Consider the following 18,461-nt stretch of genomic DNA (forward strand, 5'->3'; position numbering starts at 1 on the left):
TTAAAATTTACTTACGGGTTATCCAGGAGTAATACAATGGGATTTAGTTCTTTCTTTGGTCGATAATAAGCTCTGAGTGGAACAATAAAGTTATATAAGCCATTTCCAGCAGTTTCTGCTGCAACTATAATCAATTTATTTTTGAATCCATAGGCTTTGGCATCTTCGTAGTAGTTATGTTGGCATCCCTGAAATCAAAATAAGAACAAGTTTAGTGGATATGAATAAAGAGGTTTAGATGTGACATTAAAGGCCTTTACCATTAGAAGTAGAAAATTTTATCAGGTGACCTCACCCAGGGCCTGATCAGGCATCAATAAATGCTTGGTCATGAAAAGGATGAGAAAATGTATCATAGCTTAGTACGTGCTGAACAAACCTCATCTCTGAGCAGAAACCAGAATTTAACTGTTCAGATGCAAGAGACAAATGAGAATGCAGCTGTACCCAGTAACAGAAACTCCCTTTACCTTATCTAGTCTTAGACAACAGAAGGGTACTTTTTCATGCAGAAGATGACAAAACGTAGGAGAGCTTCCAATATATGGAGAGTAAGGAGGATAGCCTTTGGCATACCTAGAATAGAACAAACATTTTCAATATAGCAAATTACAGGAAAACAGTTGACTATACAACTATTTCGTGGGATGTTTATACCAATGTCTTAAGTTTTGCAGTTATCTGCAGACTAGCAGAGTCAAATACATGAAATGCACTATGTTTAATAAGGATCAAAGGAATACATTTTGTAGCTTCGACCAATGCAATAGAATTTAGTGAAAGCTATCATGCTTTTCTGGACAAAAAGAATTTGGCTTGGGTTTTTTTGTACAGGCATCTTTGGAAATGGGCTGATGTATCAGTGTGCTGCCCTAGTGTTTTGGATGCATGTTCTGGAAACTTCTAGGGAAGGAAAAAAAAGGAAATAAAACTGAAATAATTGTGGTACTTCTGCTCTTCCTTCCCCATTTCTCTTTCAAACATTATCACGAATGATTGAGGTCATTATTTTCTTGCTTTAATAACATACTTTAAACGTAGCTGGAATAAGTTGTAAATGGCAAGAGATGAAATTTCTAATTGGCCTTAGTTTTTAACGAGGGGCCTTTTACATCCTGGTATTTTAGCCTGCAGATTTTAGAAGGCTTGTCCTATTATTTTTTTTATTGGAGCTTTATGATCTTACCTGGGGCTTCTCACGCTTGCCACTGTTAGAGATAGGAAACTGTGTTAGGTGAGCCATTGGCTTAATTGTGTATTTCAGTTTTAACATCCCTGTCAATAATCCCAATAAACATAATTGCTTAATATGCATTTTAAATTTGATGTAATAGATTTGTCTCATACTTTTTTTTCATTCCTACATTTTGAAGTCAGACACCTAGCCTATTCAACAAGCCTGTTGAACGATCTGATTATCACTGCATTCTCAGAAGTACTCTTCTGTTTACAGATCATTTGAGTCCTGTCTGTGTAACAATAGAATGCAAGAAAAACAGCTATAAAAGACGCTATTAAAAAAGGAGATACCTATAACCGAGTATAGAAAATCTCCAGCAAACGGAGATATTGATCAGGTTTTTTTGAATTTCAACATGGGCATAAAAGCATTCTGCTAACAGACAACAGCATTTCAAAAAAGGGAATAACTCTGTAATTGCCCCTTATGGGTCTTGCTTGCTACAACTGCTTGAATTGATCTGCATGTCAAAAAATTATCCGTGCCACCTACATAATATTAGCCTTTCAAATTATGGTTTTTATATTTAATATACATACTCTAAGCCTGCAGAGACTTCATCATCCGATGGGGTAGTTTCATCTTCTGACTGGTCACTTAGCAGGTCACACGTCTGAAGTGAGGATGAGTCTGCAACCTCCAGAACAGGTGCTATACTGGGCCGTCTGCCCTCTTTACCCCCCTCAGAAGGCAGAGCGAGCGTAGGTCCGCTGGACGTTCGGCATCCTGCATCTTGCAAATCGATAGCCACTGTCCCTGAAGCAGAGTTGAAAGCATATTCTCAATGTGGTTGTCAAAACATTTGAATAACATTCCTGCATTTAGTGGGGACTACCAGCCTACACTGCCACAGACTAAAAGGAACACTATATTGATTATTACACTAAAATAAAACAAATACGTAAACTCTTCCTGAGCAAGTCTTTTCCTGCAAAGCAGCACTTTTTCTGACCATTAATACAACTTTTTAAATACCTTTTAAAAATCATACCTCCTATAACTAATCCTTATTTATATGCACCAACAACCAGTAGGTTTTTATTGAGCAAGGGCATTTTATTAATTGAAGACGTTTATGAAAACTTATTATAAACAACTAGTTATGAATGACAAAGAAACTACCCATGTGATTTTCCCAGTTGTTTTGCTTTGTGTACATTTTATTATTACTTTTCAATACAACTGTCTTCGGCAATGTAATTCCATATTGTCAAGTAAAAGAAAAACATAACCTATTTCTGTTCAGTTTTCTTTTTTGTTTGTTTGTTTTGGGGTGGTTTTTTTTGAAAATAGGAGGGCAAGCATTTAATGCTTTTTCTTTCCACACACTATTATAATTTCTTAAAATTTTAGGAATACACTGTTAAACACTTTAAAATGCACTATTCATTGAATATGTTGTGAGGCTTTTTTTTTACTTACCCATGCTGGCTATTATACTGTGTACAGGCAACCTAGAAGCTCCACAGTAAGATAACTTTGATTCCTGTTTTTTTCTGTGCTTTTCTTGCTTCTTAAAAGCAGAATTCTCTTCCTTGGTGATATTTATATAAAAGCATATATCTGTAGAATTCATGATATATCGAGGACCTGGATTCAGCAAAATGTTTTTGTTATCTTCCTTTCTAACACCAATCAGACAGACTCCAAACCTTAATTAGAAAAGGAAAGGCATGGTTCATTTTGCATAGTCCCATATATACCAGAATTTCCACTGTCAAAAATGAACCTCCAGTATATTTTTATATTTTGCAGATCATGAACATTTGCAGATTTTTGTGACCAATGTTTGAAAAACGTTGTCTCCTTGATAGGCCACTTCTGCTCAAGTAGTTTTTATGAGTTCACGGATCCCTAGGTGTTTGAAATCCAGTGTTCTTCTTAACCCCGATAATATTCTTCTAATGCTGTTGATTTTTTTTAAATCAGATCTATAGTCCCCTCTGGGAAAATATTAGTAGAAGAATGGATATATAATATGCAAAAGCATTGATCATGTTAAATTGTTCCATTATCCATATGCAATAGAAACCATTTTCAGAATTTATTTTTGCAATTCACTCCTAGAAATGTATTTAATTAATGGAAGAAAATAAGGAATTAAAGAAAAAAAATCTCTTTTAAGTTTGAGAATAAACTCAGTGTTCAGGGTTTGATATACGTCCATTTTGTTAAATATATAGGAATATACATGATTTGGTTTTAGTCTGTATGTTCTCCTTACAGAGCAGCACTGAATAAGTCATGCATGATCTGGAACCTAAAGAAGATATGATAGCATCGAACAGAAAAAATACGGGTTTATTTTGAACAGTCACCAGAATATAGCATGTACCACCTTTCAATTGAACATTTGGCATGAAATGAACACGCCACAAAGGAAGCCAGATGTCCAGCTGACTCCTAAATAAATGAAAAAAATAAATACACTAACACCCTCCCACCCACCCTTTTCTAGATTATTTTGCACATGGAAAGAGACTGGTGTTCTCACACAACCTCTCTAAGATGCAGGTTTATTTCTGGTTGTCAGCCTTACCCCACACATCCTTTGTAATCTATTCTGTCAGACTGAGCCGCCCTATACAGAACCAACACGAGCTTTTCCCTGACCAGCTGTAACTTACATAAAAACATCCACAAAACATATTAATGGGCAGATATTTAAACCCAGAAACACAGTAATGTGTAATACCACACCTTCAAATGCAAAGTTACATTGCAGACAAAACAAATAATTAGTTTTTTGAAGTTTTAATTGCTGATAGGAAAATCAACATACTTTTTATGTGCATGGAAAGAAGCATATGTGAAGCTTTTCCCCTCATACTCAGCAAAAAAAGTACTTTCTTCCAGGTTAATATGATACACTTCATTACCGGAGCACCTGCCATACATTTTCTGCCATTGTTCCGGTGACTGCTGACTCTCCCTGAAACATGTACAGGTAGAGAATAATTTAAAACAATGTCGAATTCTTACTAATCAAAACAGTATTTCATGGCAATAGAAACTACAAATGTCTGTTAAAAATGTCCCATCTGCTAATCTGAAAGAAATATTTGATATCAAAGCTTGGTAACAGTGTAAGTACAGAGACTATTTTAATAAATTAACATTTTCTGCTAAGTAATAGGCATATAAGATTATGTACTTTAACATCAGGAGAGAGACGGCTGAATTAACTTTAAATTCACACCATTAATAAGTAGATTCATTACAATCTAAAGATGTCAGGTGAAACCAACAGCATACTCATTCTGTGCATAAAGACAGCCCCTTCAGGTGCTCCACGGCAGGTGCTCTGGTTCCCGTCTGAAGTAGAACCGTTAAAATTAACTTATGCAGGGAAGACCCATTTGGCTTCAGTCACTTTATCTGTAAGGAAAATTTCTGGGGTTTCCCCTGCATTTGCTTGTTGGTTATCTTCAGCATTTACTGTATGGGCATTTTTAATTACTGTGCCTTGTATACTATGACAAGTGTATACCTTCCTTTCTATAATTACCTTAACCATTTATGCATATCATCCTTTACTATATGCAGCTAACGTTCTTTATCCAGATGGACTGTTAGTGGAAATGTTCCAAACCTTAGGGAACACCAGAACTTGCAGACTTGGGGCTTCTGTGAATTTCTTTATTAAGTTTCATGCAGAAACAAGGTTCTGTCTATATGAGTCTTCCTGGATATAATGGGTGCATATATATACAGATATATGTATGTGCAGATAGAACATAAAACTGACAAATGTGCTCTGTGTTTTGCCACTTGGAGCTATGATCTCAAGATACTGGGACACGCTCCTTTGTGCTCATTTAAACATTTTCAATATCTTCACACAATTTCTGTTTTTCTTCAATTTATCACTCATCTCCACCGTTAGCATAGGAACATTTTGTTTCAAGATGGAAATAAGTAAACCACTTTTATTGCAGCAGTGTTAACAAAGTGCACTACATGTAGAATAGCAGAACTAGAAATGTAATTACAGAAAAAAAATTCTCCATATTTCATTTTCTCCTAAAATACAATGTTTACCTGTTTAAAGTCTGCTTTGTTCCAGTTAGTTGTCTAAAAGCTTCCCACGGGTCTGTTCTGTAAAGATCACATTAAGTTCAAGTCAGAAAAGCTATTTTCTTCCAATATTTTGGATCATAATACAAACTCAATAAAGTTCTACCACTAAATTAGATAACTAGGTAACATTGAAAATAAATACTAAGATCAATATGAATATTATACATAAGATTCCAGGTAGAGTTTTGGTGTCTTACAGACTGAGGTTTTGAATTCCATAAACAGCTGAGAAGGGAATGGGATTATTTACATCTGGTTTGTTTAATCTGAAAAATTGCATTAAAGAGCAAAGCCAGTTCATAAAAACAGCAGCAAACCTCCCTTAATTTTAATAGCAAGTTGAGCTAGCCAAAGTTTGCTTTGAAAATGAACATTTTCCCCAGTCTCTCACATAATAATACAAAAGATAAGGTGTTTTTAATTTATGTACATGTTTCTTTTTGTTTACTGTTTATTGTATTACCATTCTAATTAGGATTACAAAGAATAATGATTTTGCCTGTGTTCTGCTGCTAAGTATTGCCTTCAACTTCCAGTAATTTCTCAGTGTACTTATCTTCGTGATTATCAGAAATGGGGTTATATTATTAACAGTGGCACACTATTTCTTTGTAAATACAGGAAACAGATTCCCTGTGGAATAAGTAGCACTTCATTTGTAAGAGTACAACAAACAGTTGGGACAATGTTTTATCTATGAACTGTCAATGAACTGTTTAATTCCATTAAAATGAGAGTCATTTAAGATCATTATTTCACTAAATTAACAAATGTGAAGAAGCTAGAATTTGAAAGTGATCATATTTTCCCTTAATGAATGGCTTTTCACCAGGGAAATAACAAAAAGCAAGAAATATTCTGGTCAGGTCCTTGATAATCTCCTCTGGTTACATGCACTTAAAATACCATGGAAAAAGAAGAATCATTCCTTGTGGAACAGAAAGGCACAGGTAGTCATTTGAACTTTGTTATCTGTGATAAAAACTTGCACAAACATTCCCAGCCACTACATGGAAGTTAAGTAAGTCAACAGACATGGGGGTTCTGTGAATGGAAACCTGAATTCATTATTATGACAATCTTTCCAATGACCTTGAATACGCTTTAGGAAGATTATCCAAGGTTGGAAGCCATTGATTCATTGCAGTCTCCCCATAATTCAAACCTGTTCTTTTTATATAACAAAGTCAGTACTGACAGGCATTTAAAAGTCAAGTTCTACATGAAGTTCAATGCAGGTGCTGGTAGTAACCAGGACAATGAAAGGATAATTTAACAACAACCCATGTAAAGGTGTCCTGGTTTCAGCTGGGATGGAGTTAATTTTCTTCTCAGTGGCTGGGCAGTGCTGTGTTGGGGTTTGGTGTGAGAGCAATGCTGATGGCACAGGATGGGTTTGGTTGTTGCTGGGGGTGTTCATACTGAGTCAAGGACTTTCCAGTTTCTTGGGCGCTGCCAGCGAGAGGCAGGAGGGGCATGGGAGATCGGGAGGGGACACAGCCAGGACAGCTGACCCGAACTGGCCAGAGGGATATTCCATGCCACAGAATGTCGTGCTGAGTGTATATATAAGATGGGGAAGAAGAAGAAAGGGGGGATTATTTGGCACTATGGTGTTTGTCTTCCCAAGTAACTGTTCTGTCTGATGGAGCTCGGCTGTCCTGGGGACGGCTGAGCCCCTGCCTGTCTCCTTGGGGAGCAGGGAATTAATTCCTTGGCTTGCTCTGCTTGCATGCATGGCTTTTGTGTTACCCATTAAACTGTCTTTATCTCAACCCACGAGTTTTCTCACTTTTACTCTTCTGATCCTCTCCCCGATCCCACCGTGGCGGCAGTGAGCAAGCGGCTGTGTGGGGCTTGCTTGCCGGCCAGGGTTAAACCACAACACAAGGAAAGCAGTTCACTGTTACTATTGGAAGTCTATTTAACAAATACTCTTCATTATGTATGTCAAAGTTAGTATTTAGTTTGGATATAAATGCACACATAGTTAACATTTTTATTTGTAGCTTAAATAATCGGTTTTCAGTTAATCTTTTTACTTATACTTAACCGAACTCAAATGTTCACCAACTTAATCTTTCATTTGAATAAAGGTAACTTTTTTAACTATTAGCAGTTAATTTACCTGTTGTTCAACATCAGAAAAATCTACAGAAAAGCCCAAACAATTACTCTGATTTATAAATTTGTCAAATCCAAAGCAGTTTTGTCTGCAAATATAATGACAACCTGAAGATGAAGCTCAAAACTGATAACTATTTTGAAAACAGATTTCCCCCTGAGGACAATGAAATGCAGAATCATTTTTTTTACCAAGACTGTTCAAACACTCTAGAGTCAGTGCAAATCTCCAGAGATGCTTATGAACAATGTAAGTTTGAAAGGAATTTTTCCCTTAAAGCATTACTGTATACTCAGTAAGAAAGTCTGAAAATAAATTTCTTTAAGCACAGTATTTCTAAAGATCAGATTTATACCTGTACCTAATTATGAGTTTATTTCAGTTAGCAAGGGTTTAAATCAATGATGGTATTACACATAAAAATTATGAATAAAAAAGGCTGATAAAATTGGGACACTGAAGAGGTAATACAGGAAAGAAATTATTTTCACATATTTAAATATTTTATATGACTTTTTCAGTTATGTGTGATTACTGTCCTCCTTTGAACTGAGATTATTACATTCATGAAGTGCATACTTGTTAAAAATCAATGGTTAAATCACTAGTTGTTAATGATCATCTTAACTAAACGTTCGAGGACACAAAACTTCCAGATTAAACATGGCCTACCTGACACTCAGTTATAAGCAAGAAGTAAGATCAAGTATACCATTACTTAATGTTTCCAACAGCACAGTAGGTTTTTAATAGGATTAGAGCAGGCTAGCAAAAAGACAGCTTTGTCCTCATTTCCTAATTCTGAATGTTTGACTTGGCGACTTTATCATACATTGAACAGATCTGTGCACTTAAAAATTTAAAGAAAAATTTAAATCACAGTTAAATTAGACTTCTGAGAAAATATTCCAGCATTTCCAGGGGATCTCAAACAGTTTTAAGGAACAAAAGGGCAAGAAAAACTCCACCAGTCCGAAAATTACGTAAACATCTAGCAAAAATGAAAGGAAGTAGCAAAAATATCAAACTTGAAAGCTTAGAAAGTGGTATTTTGGGAGAGAAATACTTAATTTTTTGAGTTATTTTTAGCACTGCGAAGAGTACTCAAATTTGAAATATTTTTGAAGTTTTTTTCCTCTAATGTTTTAAACTTTTGCACATATAGTGTAGTTTTAAGGAACGGTCACATCTATTCAACCAATTAGTCCAGCATTAATACACGTGCTCTAAGATGTCCAAAGTTTGCCATTTTTCAGTATTTTGGAGCCCATCCAAGATTAAATGCTCTGATGAGTGCTGACTAAAGAATAAGAAACAACTAGGCATTTTCACTTTTCCAGTTCTCCTGTGTTTATACAGCAAGCTTGTAACGTTTCTGTAAGAAGGATTCAAAGTAACACAGACAACTATTTGTGCCAAAAATTTTTTTTTAGTTCCTAGTATACAATGACCAGACTAGAAATCAGTTACTTTAACAATCTTGATAACAACAGTTAATTCCGAGTAAGAGCTTTTGCATTCTATTAGAGTTACTTTGCATCATAGTTGGGAATCTGTATAAATGATCAATATGCCTGTGTTAAAAATGAAATGCCAGAGTTCTTAAGTATAGCAGAAAACAGATTCCCTTTCATATGTTTGGTTTTGTGCTGACTGAGAATTCTCTGCTAGCTGTTAAGAATATTACTCTCCTAAATAACTAAAAAAGGCTCTGTATTCTGTGCATGTCAGATACTGAATGCTAGGCAGCTGGAGAACATATTTCAGCATGATTATCAGGAGGCACAGAAACAGTATTTTGTTGTCTTCTTCTTAACAGATTCGACTACAGATACTGCCATTAAAATCTTGACATTTGTGGTTCTTGGTAGTAAAAGTTCTAGCAATAATTTCAGTTTTCCCCATCCTGGGCACAGGGGGATATATAAATGCAATATAGAAGGTTAAATAACACTGCTTGTAAATATCAAGGAATTACTGGGTCCATGATTACTCGAAAAAAAAGTATGCATTTTTACGAGACTCCCAAATACACTCTTGTGCAGTCTATATGCACATATTCCATTTCTACAGATATATTTGGAGATTTACTCTTTAATGCCTCCCTCCTCCCACAACATTTTGATAAGAATACCTTATTATTCCAAGAACATAGCATAACAGAGATATACTAGATGTGGTAAAATTCTTTTGGTAAATATAGAGAGGTTCTACTGTGACCGTGTCTGTATCCCTTCTGGCAGTGTGGTTATGATGTTAAAAACCATCTCTTCATATGTATGTTTACTTCTTAACATTCAGGCACTGAATAGCAAATAATATTTTGCATGTTATCATAAAAACACTTTTTGAGCCGAATTAATAGGAATTTTTATATGTGTACAAAAACAGAACTTCACATTAACATATTAAAATTGGCATTTTTGGCTCTTGCTGTTGTTAAGTAGAACTGTGTGATAAATACACAATTCAATCTACTACATTGGAAATACATATTTTTCGTACCTTGTGGAAGCGGCACAACAGCAGGCAACAAGGTTAAATATTGGTGGGGGGAGTTTCTTTTTGAGATAACAGTATCTTTAGTAAAATAACTCGATGCTTTTATTGTGCAGAAAGTTCCAATTTCTCCTTAAAAACTTTGTCTGGGAGTTCAGGGTAAGCTATTTTCCAAAGAATATCAGCTACAACTCCCATAAGGTGTTTTTTTTTTATTGTGGCATATACTTACTGTCCCCTAGATGTATGAACCAGCAGCGTGATTAACGTAGAGGTAGCTGGGCATATACAATTGAGAGCTAGCATAGCATATTTGAATTCCTCTTCACACACAACATGATCTGTAGAAACAAAAAGAAGATATAAATTGTTTTAAAAAAATACTTTCCATTGAAAAGAATTATCACTTCCTTTCCTTGTCTAGGAAAGTGGTGAAGACAGGGACAATCAAAATTTGCCTCCAGACATTCATCTTCCACTAGAACCCAGACAGCAGCTGTGTATGATTTGCCCAATCTACGCTCTCTCTCAGATTGCATAAGCAGAGTTACTTCTGCATCCGCTTCAGACTTTCTGTCCTGCGGCTACACATGGAGAGGATGCAACGGCTCTGTGATTCCCACTTCCACTATCTTGCTGCACTAGTTGTATGAGTAAGCCGTGTCACATGTCTAGCTTCTATCTTTTGCGCCTTCCGCAGTTTTGCATAGAGACATCAAGCATTGCACAGATACAATTTTGTGTTCAGCAAGTAGCATACCCAGGATATCGCAATGCAGGAGTGCTGATCAATTAGATAGGCTGTACTGGTTTGCAGACTGGTTATTTGACAGCAGCTCTGGGAGTTTGCGCTGCACCTCCATATGTGATGTAGGTTTGACTGTTATCTCCCCAGGAACTGCTAACAGCTGCTACCTCCTTGAAATATAGGCCAGGGGGGTGGTTGCTTTTTCTTTTCCAGTTTTTTACAACTTTGCATTCTTTTTACCCCAGTCCTTGTCTGGCTTTTGTAATCACAAAACGTGCATTGTTCTAAGAGTCCTTAGAAGAAAGTATGTCTGCATGTTAGTACTTGCTGTGATGGAACAGTACTATAGGCACACCTATTTTTTTCTGTCTTTTAATGGCATTTAGGGGAGGGGAAGTAAGAAGAGAAAGCAACAGAGACATTATATCTAGTCCTCTGTATTGGCTTATAGCTAAAACTGCCAAATCTTCTGCACATGCTTTCAGTATCACATCAATTATTATTTAACTTGGATAGGCAGTGCTTAAAATTCAGATCACAGTTAAGTGCTCTCCAGTGGTGGTGACAGCATGAAAATGAAATAGAAATTACTCTTTAATGTCATTCACATAATAGCTGTGACAGTATTAAAATAGATATAAGAAGGGATAAGCACAAAACTTATGACTTAAACTTGTCAGTGTAGAAATTCACAAGTCATAAAGGTTTTCTAAGGTCATGAAGGCATTTATTGCATGCTAGTAAGTATTTTTTCTTCTGAATTTACTGTTTGATTCAGTCTATGTTACTTTCAATAGGAGCAGCATTTGCTTCTGATGAGAAAGAATACTACAAGTAGTACAGCCTATTATCAAAACATAAGCTGTATGAAAATTGCTTAATAAAAGCAAGCAAATCATCTTCCCACCTAGGTCTGAGCTGTCTACATACCTCTACTTCTAGTTGCCCTAATGTATCATTAAAATCCATAGAACCACCTTACCTCTCTAAGCTACTTTCTAGACAGAACTTATACTGTAGCTATAAGCATGCCACTTACTGAACCGGCATACTTTATGCCTTCTCTATTCCTTTTTTTGAAATTTTTAGAGCCTTTTCAGTAACAGAATCACTGACTACCAGAAGGAGAAACTCATTCTCTCATTTTCTGAAGATCAAGGCATATTTAAATGTCATAGGAAAGGAATGAATTTAGTTATATAAAGACAACGTCAAATATAGAACAAAATGAGATTTTTCCTCTGCTAATTATATTTCAGTTGTAGCAATTAAAAATTTCCTGCAGAAAATATTTCAGACAGAAATGTGTTCTTTTAGTTGACGATGTGCCATGAATAAATCTATTTGAATTTTAAACTAGAGATTTTGAGACAGTAAGGCATAGTCTACTGCTTGGATGGAGTATCTGCATTCCGTTACCATGAGTCAGATGGCAAAGACTCATGAAAGCGAATACTGACTTCCTGACAGAGGAATGCAAACTCTCCATATTGTATAGGATTTTGCCAAATAACCTCCCCTTATTTTTTGTTTAGAATGTTGTTATATTATAGCTAATACTTTTGAAAATAGGGGCAAGAAAAAATACACAGGAAAATTTCTTGTACTTGGACAAAACTGTACATGCTGACCTAAATATATGTAAATGAAAATGGATATATCATGGATGGCACGATGCAAATGAAAAGCGTATCAGACATAAGTTCTCCATATGTTCTACATTCTCTGACATCTATGGTGGACTTTTTGGATATAATTTATGTAAAAGTACCATTTTAACAGGTAACATAGCACATAGCAAACAGAGATTGCTGTCCTACAATACTCATCTTCATCTCCTACGTGTAAGAGATTCACATTGTATTGTCCAGTTACATCAGGAGCCATGGAGCTGGGATTTGTAGGACTATTTCCACTCCTATCATAAACTTTGACTTTGTATGAGTTATTTATGCCCTCCATGATCTTTTATGCATCTGTAAAATGGGTATATGCAAATAATACCCTGCCTATTTCAGAACTATTTTGAAGTTTTTGAATTCTCAGAGGTGGTTTGACAACATCAGGTGAAAGATTCTTCAGTGATCCAATTATCATGATTAGAAATATCATAGCCATTTGAAAAATGAAGAGAGGTACTATGGGTTTTTCTTCTTGGCTGAAGTTCTTGTACTAGACACGGATCAGGTCAAAAATAACTTGTTTGTTTCTTTAATTATTTGACAGATTATAGTTTGCCTCTAATGTTACTGTGTTTTATATTTATGTTCAGGACTCTTATTGTGGAGATGCAGTGAAGGCTATACAGAATTTTATCTGATGCTCTCCCTTCTAAAGTGAGTAGGGAGGAAGCTCGGTGACAACTTTCCCACTCCTCAGGTGTGGGACATCAGTCAGGTCCTGTGACAGCAGGTTCTAGAATCAGCAAATTATTCCTTCAGTATGGCAGCAAGGCAGCAGAGGAAACTGCAGTTTATCTTGAAATGAGTATTAAATATGTCAAATCAGGTTACCAAACAAGTATTTTGACTGCATTTACACTAAAGAAATAATCCATTTAGTATTTTCCAGAAGCTGTATTTTCTGTTGAAAATATATTTTGACAAAAAACATGTTTCTAAGTCTGTCTCAAATAGATGTAGTAATGCAGTGTGGTGAGTTATGACTTCTGAATGTTCCTGAAGATAAATTAGTATTTTAAATATGTTTTAAGCCTGCAGCATCAGCCATGTGTTAAGAATGTCCCAGACATGACACAACTATCCTGAGAAACCCTACTTTTGTCAATTTGATAAATTAACATGATCACTACCAGACCAGATAGAGAAAAATGCCCATTCATTACTTCTAGACCATTTTTATAGTTAATTGGATTGGTTACTCATCAGATGCATTCACTTTAAAATGCATCCATTTTGGTGAATCTGGACTATGTTCCTTTTCAATAAACTACTAAAGGCTTAATGTCAGACCACCAACCTGTGCTAATTCATCAGTGCATTCTGAATAAATACAGAACATCAAAATGTATCCCCAGTTCCTGGAATTGTGATTATACATGATTTCTGAATATTCAAGGTAAAGGCAATTAATTTATTTTAAATACATAAAGTTATTATTATCTATATTAACATGCTATTTTTATTCTATCTAGCATAATTTAACATTAAAATATAATCCTGCCTCTGCTGATGCAGATATATTCTCTGCTTTGATAACTTGCTTTATTTCATGTTTGTGCTGAAATGCACGCATTAAGAGTACGTGGCCTTTTGTAGCCTTGTGTGTTTGAAGGAAAAGCAGGAAGATTAAGAAAAACACATGCAACTGCCAGTGAAGAAAAATGCAGTATTACTGAAAGAAAAACTGGACATGTCACCGCATTTGTATATTAGAAATTACTAAAGGAGTAACCAAAGCATTTCAGCTTCAGACATAAGACTGTTAACACGGGTGACAGGAATGTTTTCTTGCCCATCTGACAATTGTCATGTTAGAGTGACTATATATTTATAAGGCGTTTACACCTTGAACTTGCAAAGGAGTTTGCTGGGACAAACACTTACGCCGTGTGCTTTCCAGATTCCACTGAAGAATCATTTTCAAGCACAGAGAAATATTTCCACTATGTTAACTAACATAAGCATAAGTTACCTTTTTAAACAAAGTAGCTAAGCTCTGCTGTAAAAAGTAACAGAGAAAATAGAGGATGCAAAGGTGTGTGTCTGTCATCAGGTGAAAAGACAAGAAACCTGCCTTTCTGACAGGCCATACTACCCCGTGCAAAGTGTCTCCATTCTTTGCTCTGATGATAGGAATAAGTTGTTGTACTCTCATTAAGGAGAAGAAGAATGTAGAAGTCTTGTCTAGCAAATGGGAATAAATTATAGCAAGCACTTGTCATATATATGATTACTGAAGCCTCTGGCAGAAAATCTCCAGGATGCTATTCCAGGGGAAAATGCAGTCAGGGTCTAAATTTCAGGGCTGTCTCATGCAATATAGGATGACTGGTCAACCTAATACAACCTGCTGAGAAACTGGGCTTCTAGTGATTTAAAAATTTTCCATGTAGTTAAAAGTTAAACTTTTTTACAAGGTCCTTCTGGAACTCTTTGGTTGTATTTTTTCTAAATTCAGAAACTTTCTGACAGTTATAGTCTCTAAACCTGTGTATAAAGCAAAAAAAAAAAAAAAGAAAGAAATCCTATTACTGCTATTACTGAATATTTCAAGTCCACAATAATGCACAATATTGTTTTGTGAAACCTCCAGAAGGAAGGAGTCATTTTTTAAACGAACATTAAGTTTAAAAAAACTTTTGCATTAAGGTACTAACAAAGCAGTCCCAAATTGTAATCCGAAAAGCACTTAGCAAAGTGTTCCATGCGGTTATGACAAATTTTATTCGTAAGCACTCTGACAGGGCTATAGTCTGCAGCCCCCACTGCGTACAGATTTCAGAATGAGGAAGAGTGGGATGAGATTAATAACCAAAGTAGTCCTCTTGGGAAAACGTATGTAAACAAATGTTCTCGTGACTGTCAGTAGCCTAACCATTTGCAGTAGGTAAGCATCCAGCGGTGATATTTATACCATGTTCATAACCTTGTGAATTTAAAGCTGCATTAAAAGTTTCCTGTGTTTTATATGGATAAAATTAATCTTGAAGGAAGCCTTGTAATTCTCTGCTTTTAATGTTGTGCTGAGAGAGTGTGGAAATGGATGCAGTGATCCCTACGATCCATGTGAAAATATTCTGGGATGTGAGGTGCTATCTGAATATTTAGACTTATGCCACAGTACTATTAATGTTAGAGGGGGCTAACAAGGCACAGAATACAAAAGGTCTCTTTCAAGCCCCTGAAGAGCTACAGAACATAAATTAAGGCAGTAAGATACCAGATTGGTTAAGCTTAGTTGAATGAAATGTTGGAAAAAAAGAGGGGTTTTTGTTGTTGCTGTTTTGGTTTTTTTTTAAAAAAGTCTGAAGTCTCAGTGTGAGACTTGGAACATATATGAAATATTGCCTCAGTTTTGCAAGTCTAGTTACATATAAGCTCCTACAGAGACAAGCCATTAAGAATAATGAAACTCTCCTAAAAATACAATTAGGAACAACATTAGCACAGTTACTGATAAAGAAAAGTGGCCATGGCTAGGGAGAAGAGATTATGTTTGTGCTGGGTGGTTTTAAGGGGAAGATGAAAAAGCACCATCATTCTTGTCACAGCAAGAGCCTTATTCCCTGTTGTGCCATCTCACAATTTGAGATTACACTTTTATAACTTCAGAACCGCTATTGATGCTTTCTTCCTTCTTTCCAACCTAGTGGTAATTCAGTAGCTTTTAAAATTACAGCTTTAACTGTTGCTCTGGAATTGTTCTGCACTGGAATTTACTTTTTCATCACATTCTGGGATGATGGAGTAGACTAATATTTTTCCATGGAGTTTTTTTTAATTTTGCATGACTCAGCAACCCTTTCTTCCTTAGAATATCCTTCCAGAAAACTGAATTTTCAAAATTACAGTTGAAAAGGAAAGCTTTGCCTATACTTCATACAGGTATCTTTCCAAAGATAGGCAAAATAAGTTCATTACAAAAGTATTTGTGTCATTTTGCACGTGCATATGTATGTATGTATATGCAGTTATATATATATATGTATATGTGTGTGTTTATACACAGACAGAGACAGACCTACCTACATACTGCAGAGAGACAGTCTGTCAAATTAAAGCTGCAATTGCTTCTTAAAAGAATAGATTTGTTTGGATTTCTTAACATTATTTGGCATTTTATGTCATAGTTTTGAACACGTGTTTTACTGAATACAGAATTAAGTTACATGCATCTTCCCAAAATACCTGGAAGTCATTAAAACAATGTTTTTTGTATTACTTAGAAAAAAAAACAGTCTCATGGGAAGACTTTTTTTCCCCCCCCAATTGTTTTTTGGGATAAAATTTGGCCTCTTCTGAGCAGATCTTCTCATATATCCCTTAGTAGTAGGCAGAAATGATTTAAAGACATGGATACATCAAGCTGGAAACCTACCTGGATTGATAATTAAGGAGTAACAACGTGTTATGTAGCAAATAATTCTACTCTGTGTTATGTAACATGAGAGTAATAATCCATAAAAGTATTTATAAATAAGACTTCAATGTAAAACATAGCATTTTACTATTGATAGGTTACGTACAGCCCATGTCATTTTACAATACTGCAATCTCAATCTGCTTCTAACCAGTAAACATGCCTATGGAATTTCACTTTGCTTGTGTGCATATGAAAAACTGCCAAATACTAACAGGTGGTTCAAATGGCTGAAATCTTAACTTACCTGCAAACTTGATGTGGAATTTATTCTCAGGTTTCAGTATCTGGACATACAAAGGACAATTTGGAGCAAAGTCTTTAACTGCCCATGCTCTTAAAATGGTTTGATGATCCTAGAATAAAGAGTATGAGACAACAATGAAACATAAATACCATGTTAAATTAGAGAAAGAACTTACCAGACCAGTTCCATTGAAGAAAACTCATTTTAAGCCTGTTTAACACCAGCTGTTGTGGATGTTACATGCCGATGTCCACATTGTATAAGTAATATTATGTATATTACAGGTATGTAAATACACCTAAATATACATATACACAGACAAGGCTGTGGTACTCTCAGTGTTCACCAACAACATCTCTCAGGCCTCTGCTTTGAGGCAGGCTTCAAGCAGGAGTAGAATGACCAGCAGTGGATTATTTTAAGACAGGGAGTGCTCCAGGGAACTCAACCTGTATAAGCACACAGAATCAGATGGGTGCAGGGAGAGCAGGCTAGTGTCCTTGCACAGCTGCTTTCCTGCCTTTGAAGCACTGTGCAGACTGGGGGAGGTCCTCAGCAACGGCAGAAAAATTAATAGTTCCACCCATCTTCAAACAAAAGGATGAAGTGGGGAACTATAGTTCAGGTACATGAATGCTGCATCTCAGAGAGGATCCTTTTTGCAGTTTGAGTCCAAATCAGTTTTCCTCACACAGGGCACCAATTGTTGCTGCACAAGCAAAACCAGTAGGCTGCAACAAGGCTTTACCATTGGTCAGATTCTACCATCCAAGCTGTTTCTCCATCCTCCAGGGGCCAAACCACACTGCTCCTTCTGTCTGCTACATTGAGAGCTTTCCTTCTCCAAGCTTCTCTCTCCCCCAGAACCCAACCCTCCCATCCCCCACTACCCCCCAGTGCTATTTAACCACTTTGCAGGAACAAGCTACAGCTGCACATCATCCATGTCAATCAACCCACAGCCTTTGATCCTCTACAGATTCTCATTTCCACATTCAGGTATTACAGTCTGGATGAGTGGAAAACTACAGGGGTAAAACGCTGGTTAGATGATTGGAGTCTCAGGTCAGTGGTAAATGGCACTCTACCCAGAGACCTGGGGCCACTGGAGTGTCACAGGGATCTGTACTGGAACCTGTTCTATTAAACATCTTTATCTGTGAACTGGAGGAGGTGAGAGTGCGCACTCAGCAGGTTGGCAGACAATACCAGACTGAAGGGAACAGTCAAAACACTTTAGGGCATGAACCAAGGTAAGATGCAGGAATGGATTGGCAAGAACTACATGAAATTCAGCAAGGGCACAAGCAGAGTCCTGTCTCTGGGACTGGGTAACCTCCTGCACTGGCACAGGCTGGGGGCTGGCTGGCTAGGCAGCAGCTCTGCTGGAAAAACCTGGGGGTCCTGGCAGAGAGTGAGC

At 36.3% G+C, this 18,461-nt stretch overlaps 1 protein-coding gene and 1 long non-coding RNA gene across 10 annotated transcripts in view; one reads left to right on the plus strand and one right to left on the minus strand.

Annotated features, from left to right (window-relative positions):
- Nucleotides 1-18,461, minus strand: part of KCNT2 (potassium sodium-activated channel subfamily T member 2) — a 147,445-nt gene that overhangs the window by 37,866 nt on the left and 91,118 nt on the right. For 6 of the 7 annotated variants that reach the window (XM_055724389.1, XM_055724386.1, XM_055724387.1 and 3 more), the window contains 8 exons: nt 17,042-17,150; nt 10,177-10,285; nt 5,282-5,338; nt 4,023-4,172; nt 2,663-2,892; nt 1,780-1,996; nt 471-576; nt 16-188 (listed from right to left, as the gene is read on the minus strand). In XM_055724389.1, coding sequence (XP_055580364.1) covers nt 16-188; nt 471-576; nt 1,780-1,996; nt 2,663-2,892; nt 4,023-4,172; nt 5,282-5,338; nt 10,177-10,285; nt 17,042-17,150 — 1,151 coding nt within the window. The remainder of the gene's footprint in view (nt 1-15; nt 189-470; nt 577-1,779; nt 1,997-2,662; nt 2,893-4,022; nt 4,173-5,281; nt 5,339-10,176; nt 10,286-17,041; nt 17,151-18,461) is intronic. The other variant, XM_055724388.1, reaches the window with a different exon arrangement.
- The window catches only part of LOC114014467 (uncharacterized), a 52,260-nt gene that overhangs the window by 16,956 nt on the left and 16,843 nt on the right, over nt 1-18,461 (plus strand). The window lies entirely within an intron of this gene.

The sequence above is a fragment of the Falco cherrug genome, chromosome 12 (genome assembly GCF_023634085.1).
Source record: "Falco cherrug isolate bFalChe1 chromosome 12, bFalChe1.pri, whole genome shotgun sequence".
NCBI lineage: Eukaryota > Metazoa > Chordata > Aves > Falconiformes > Falconidae > Falco > Falco cherrug.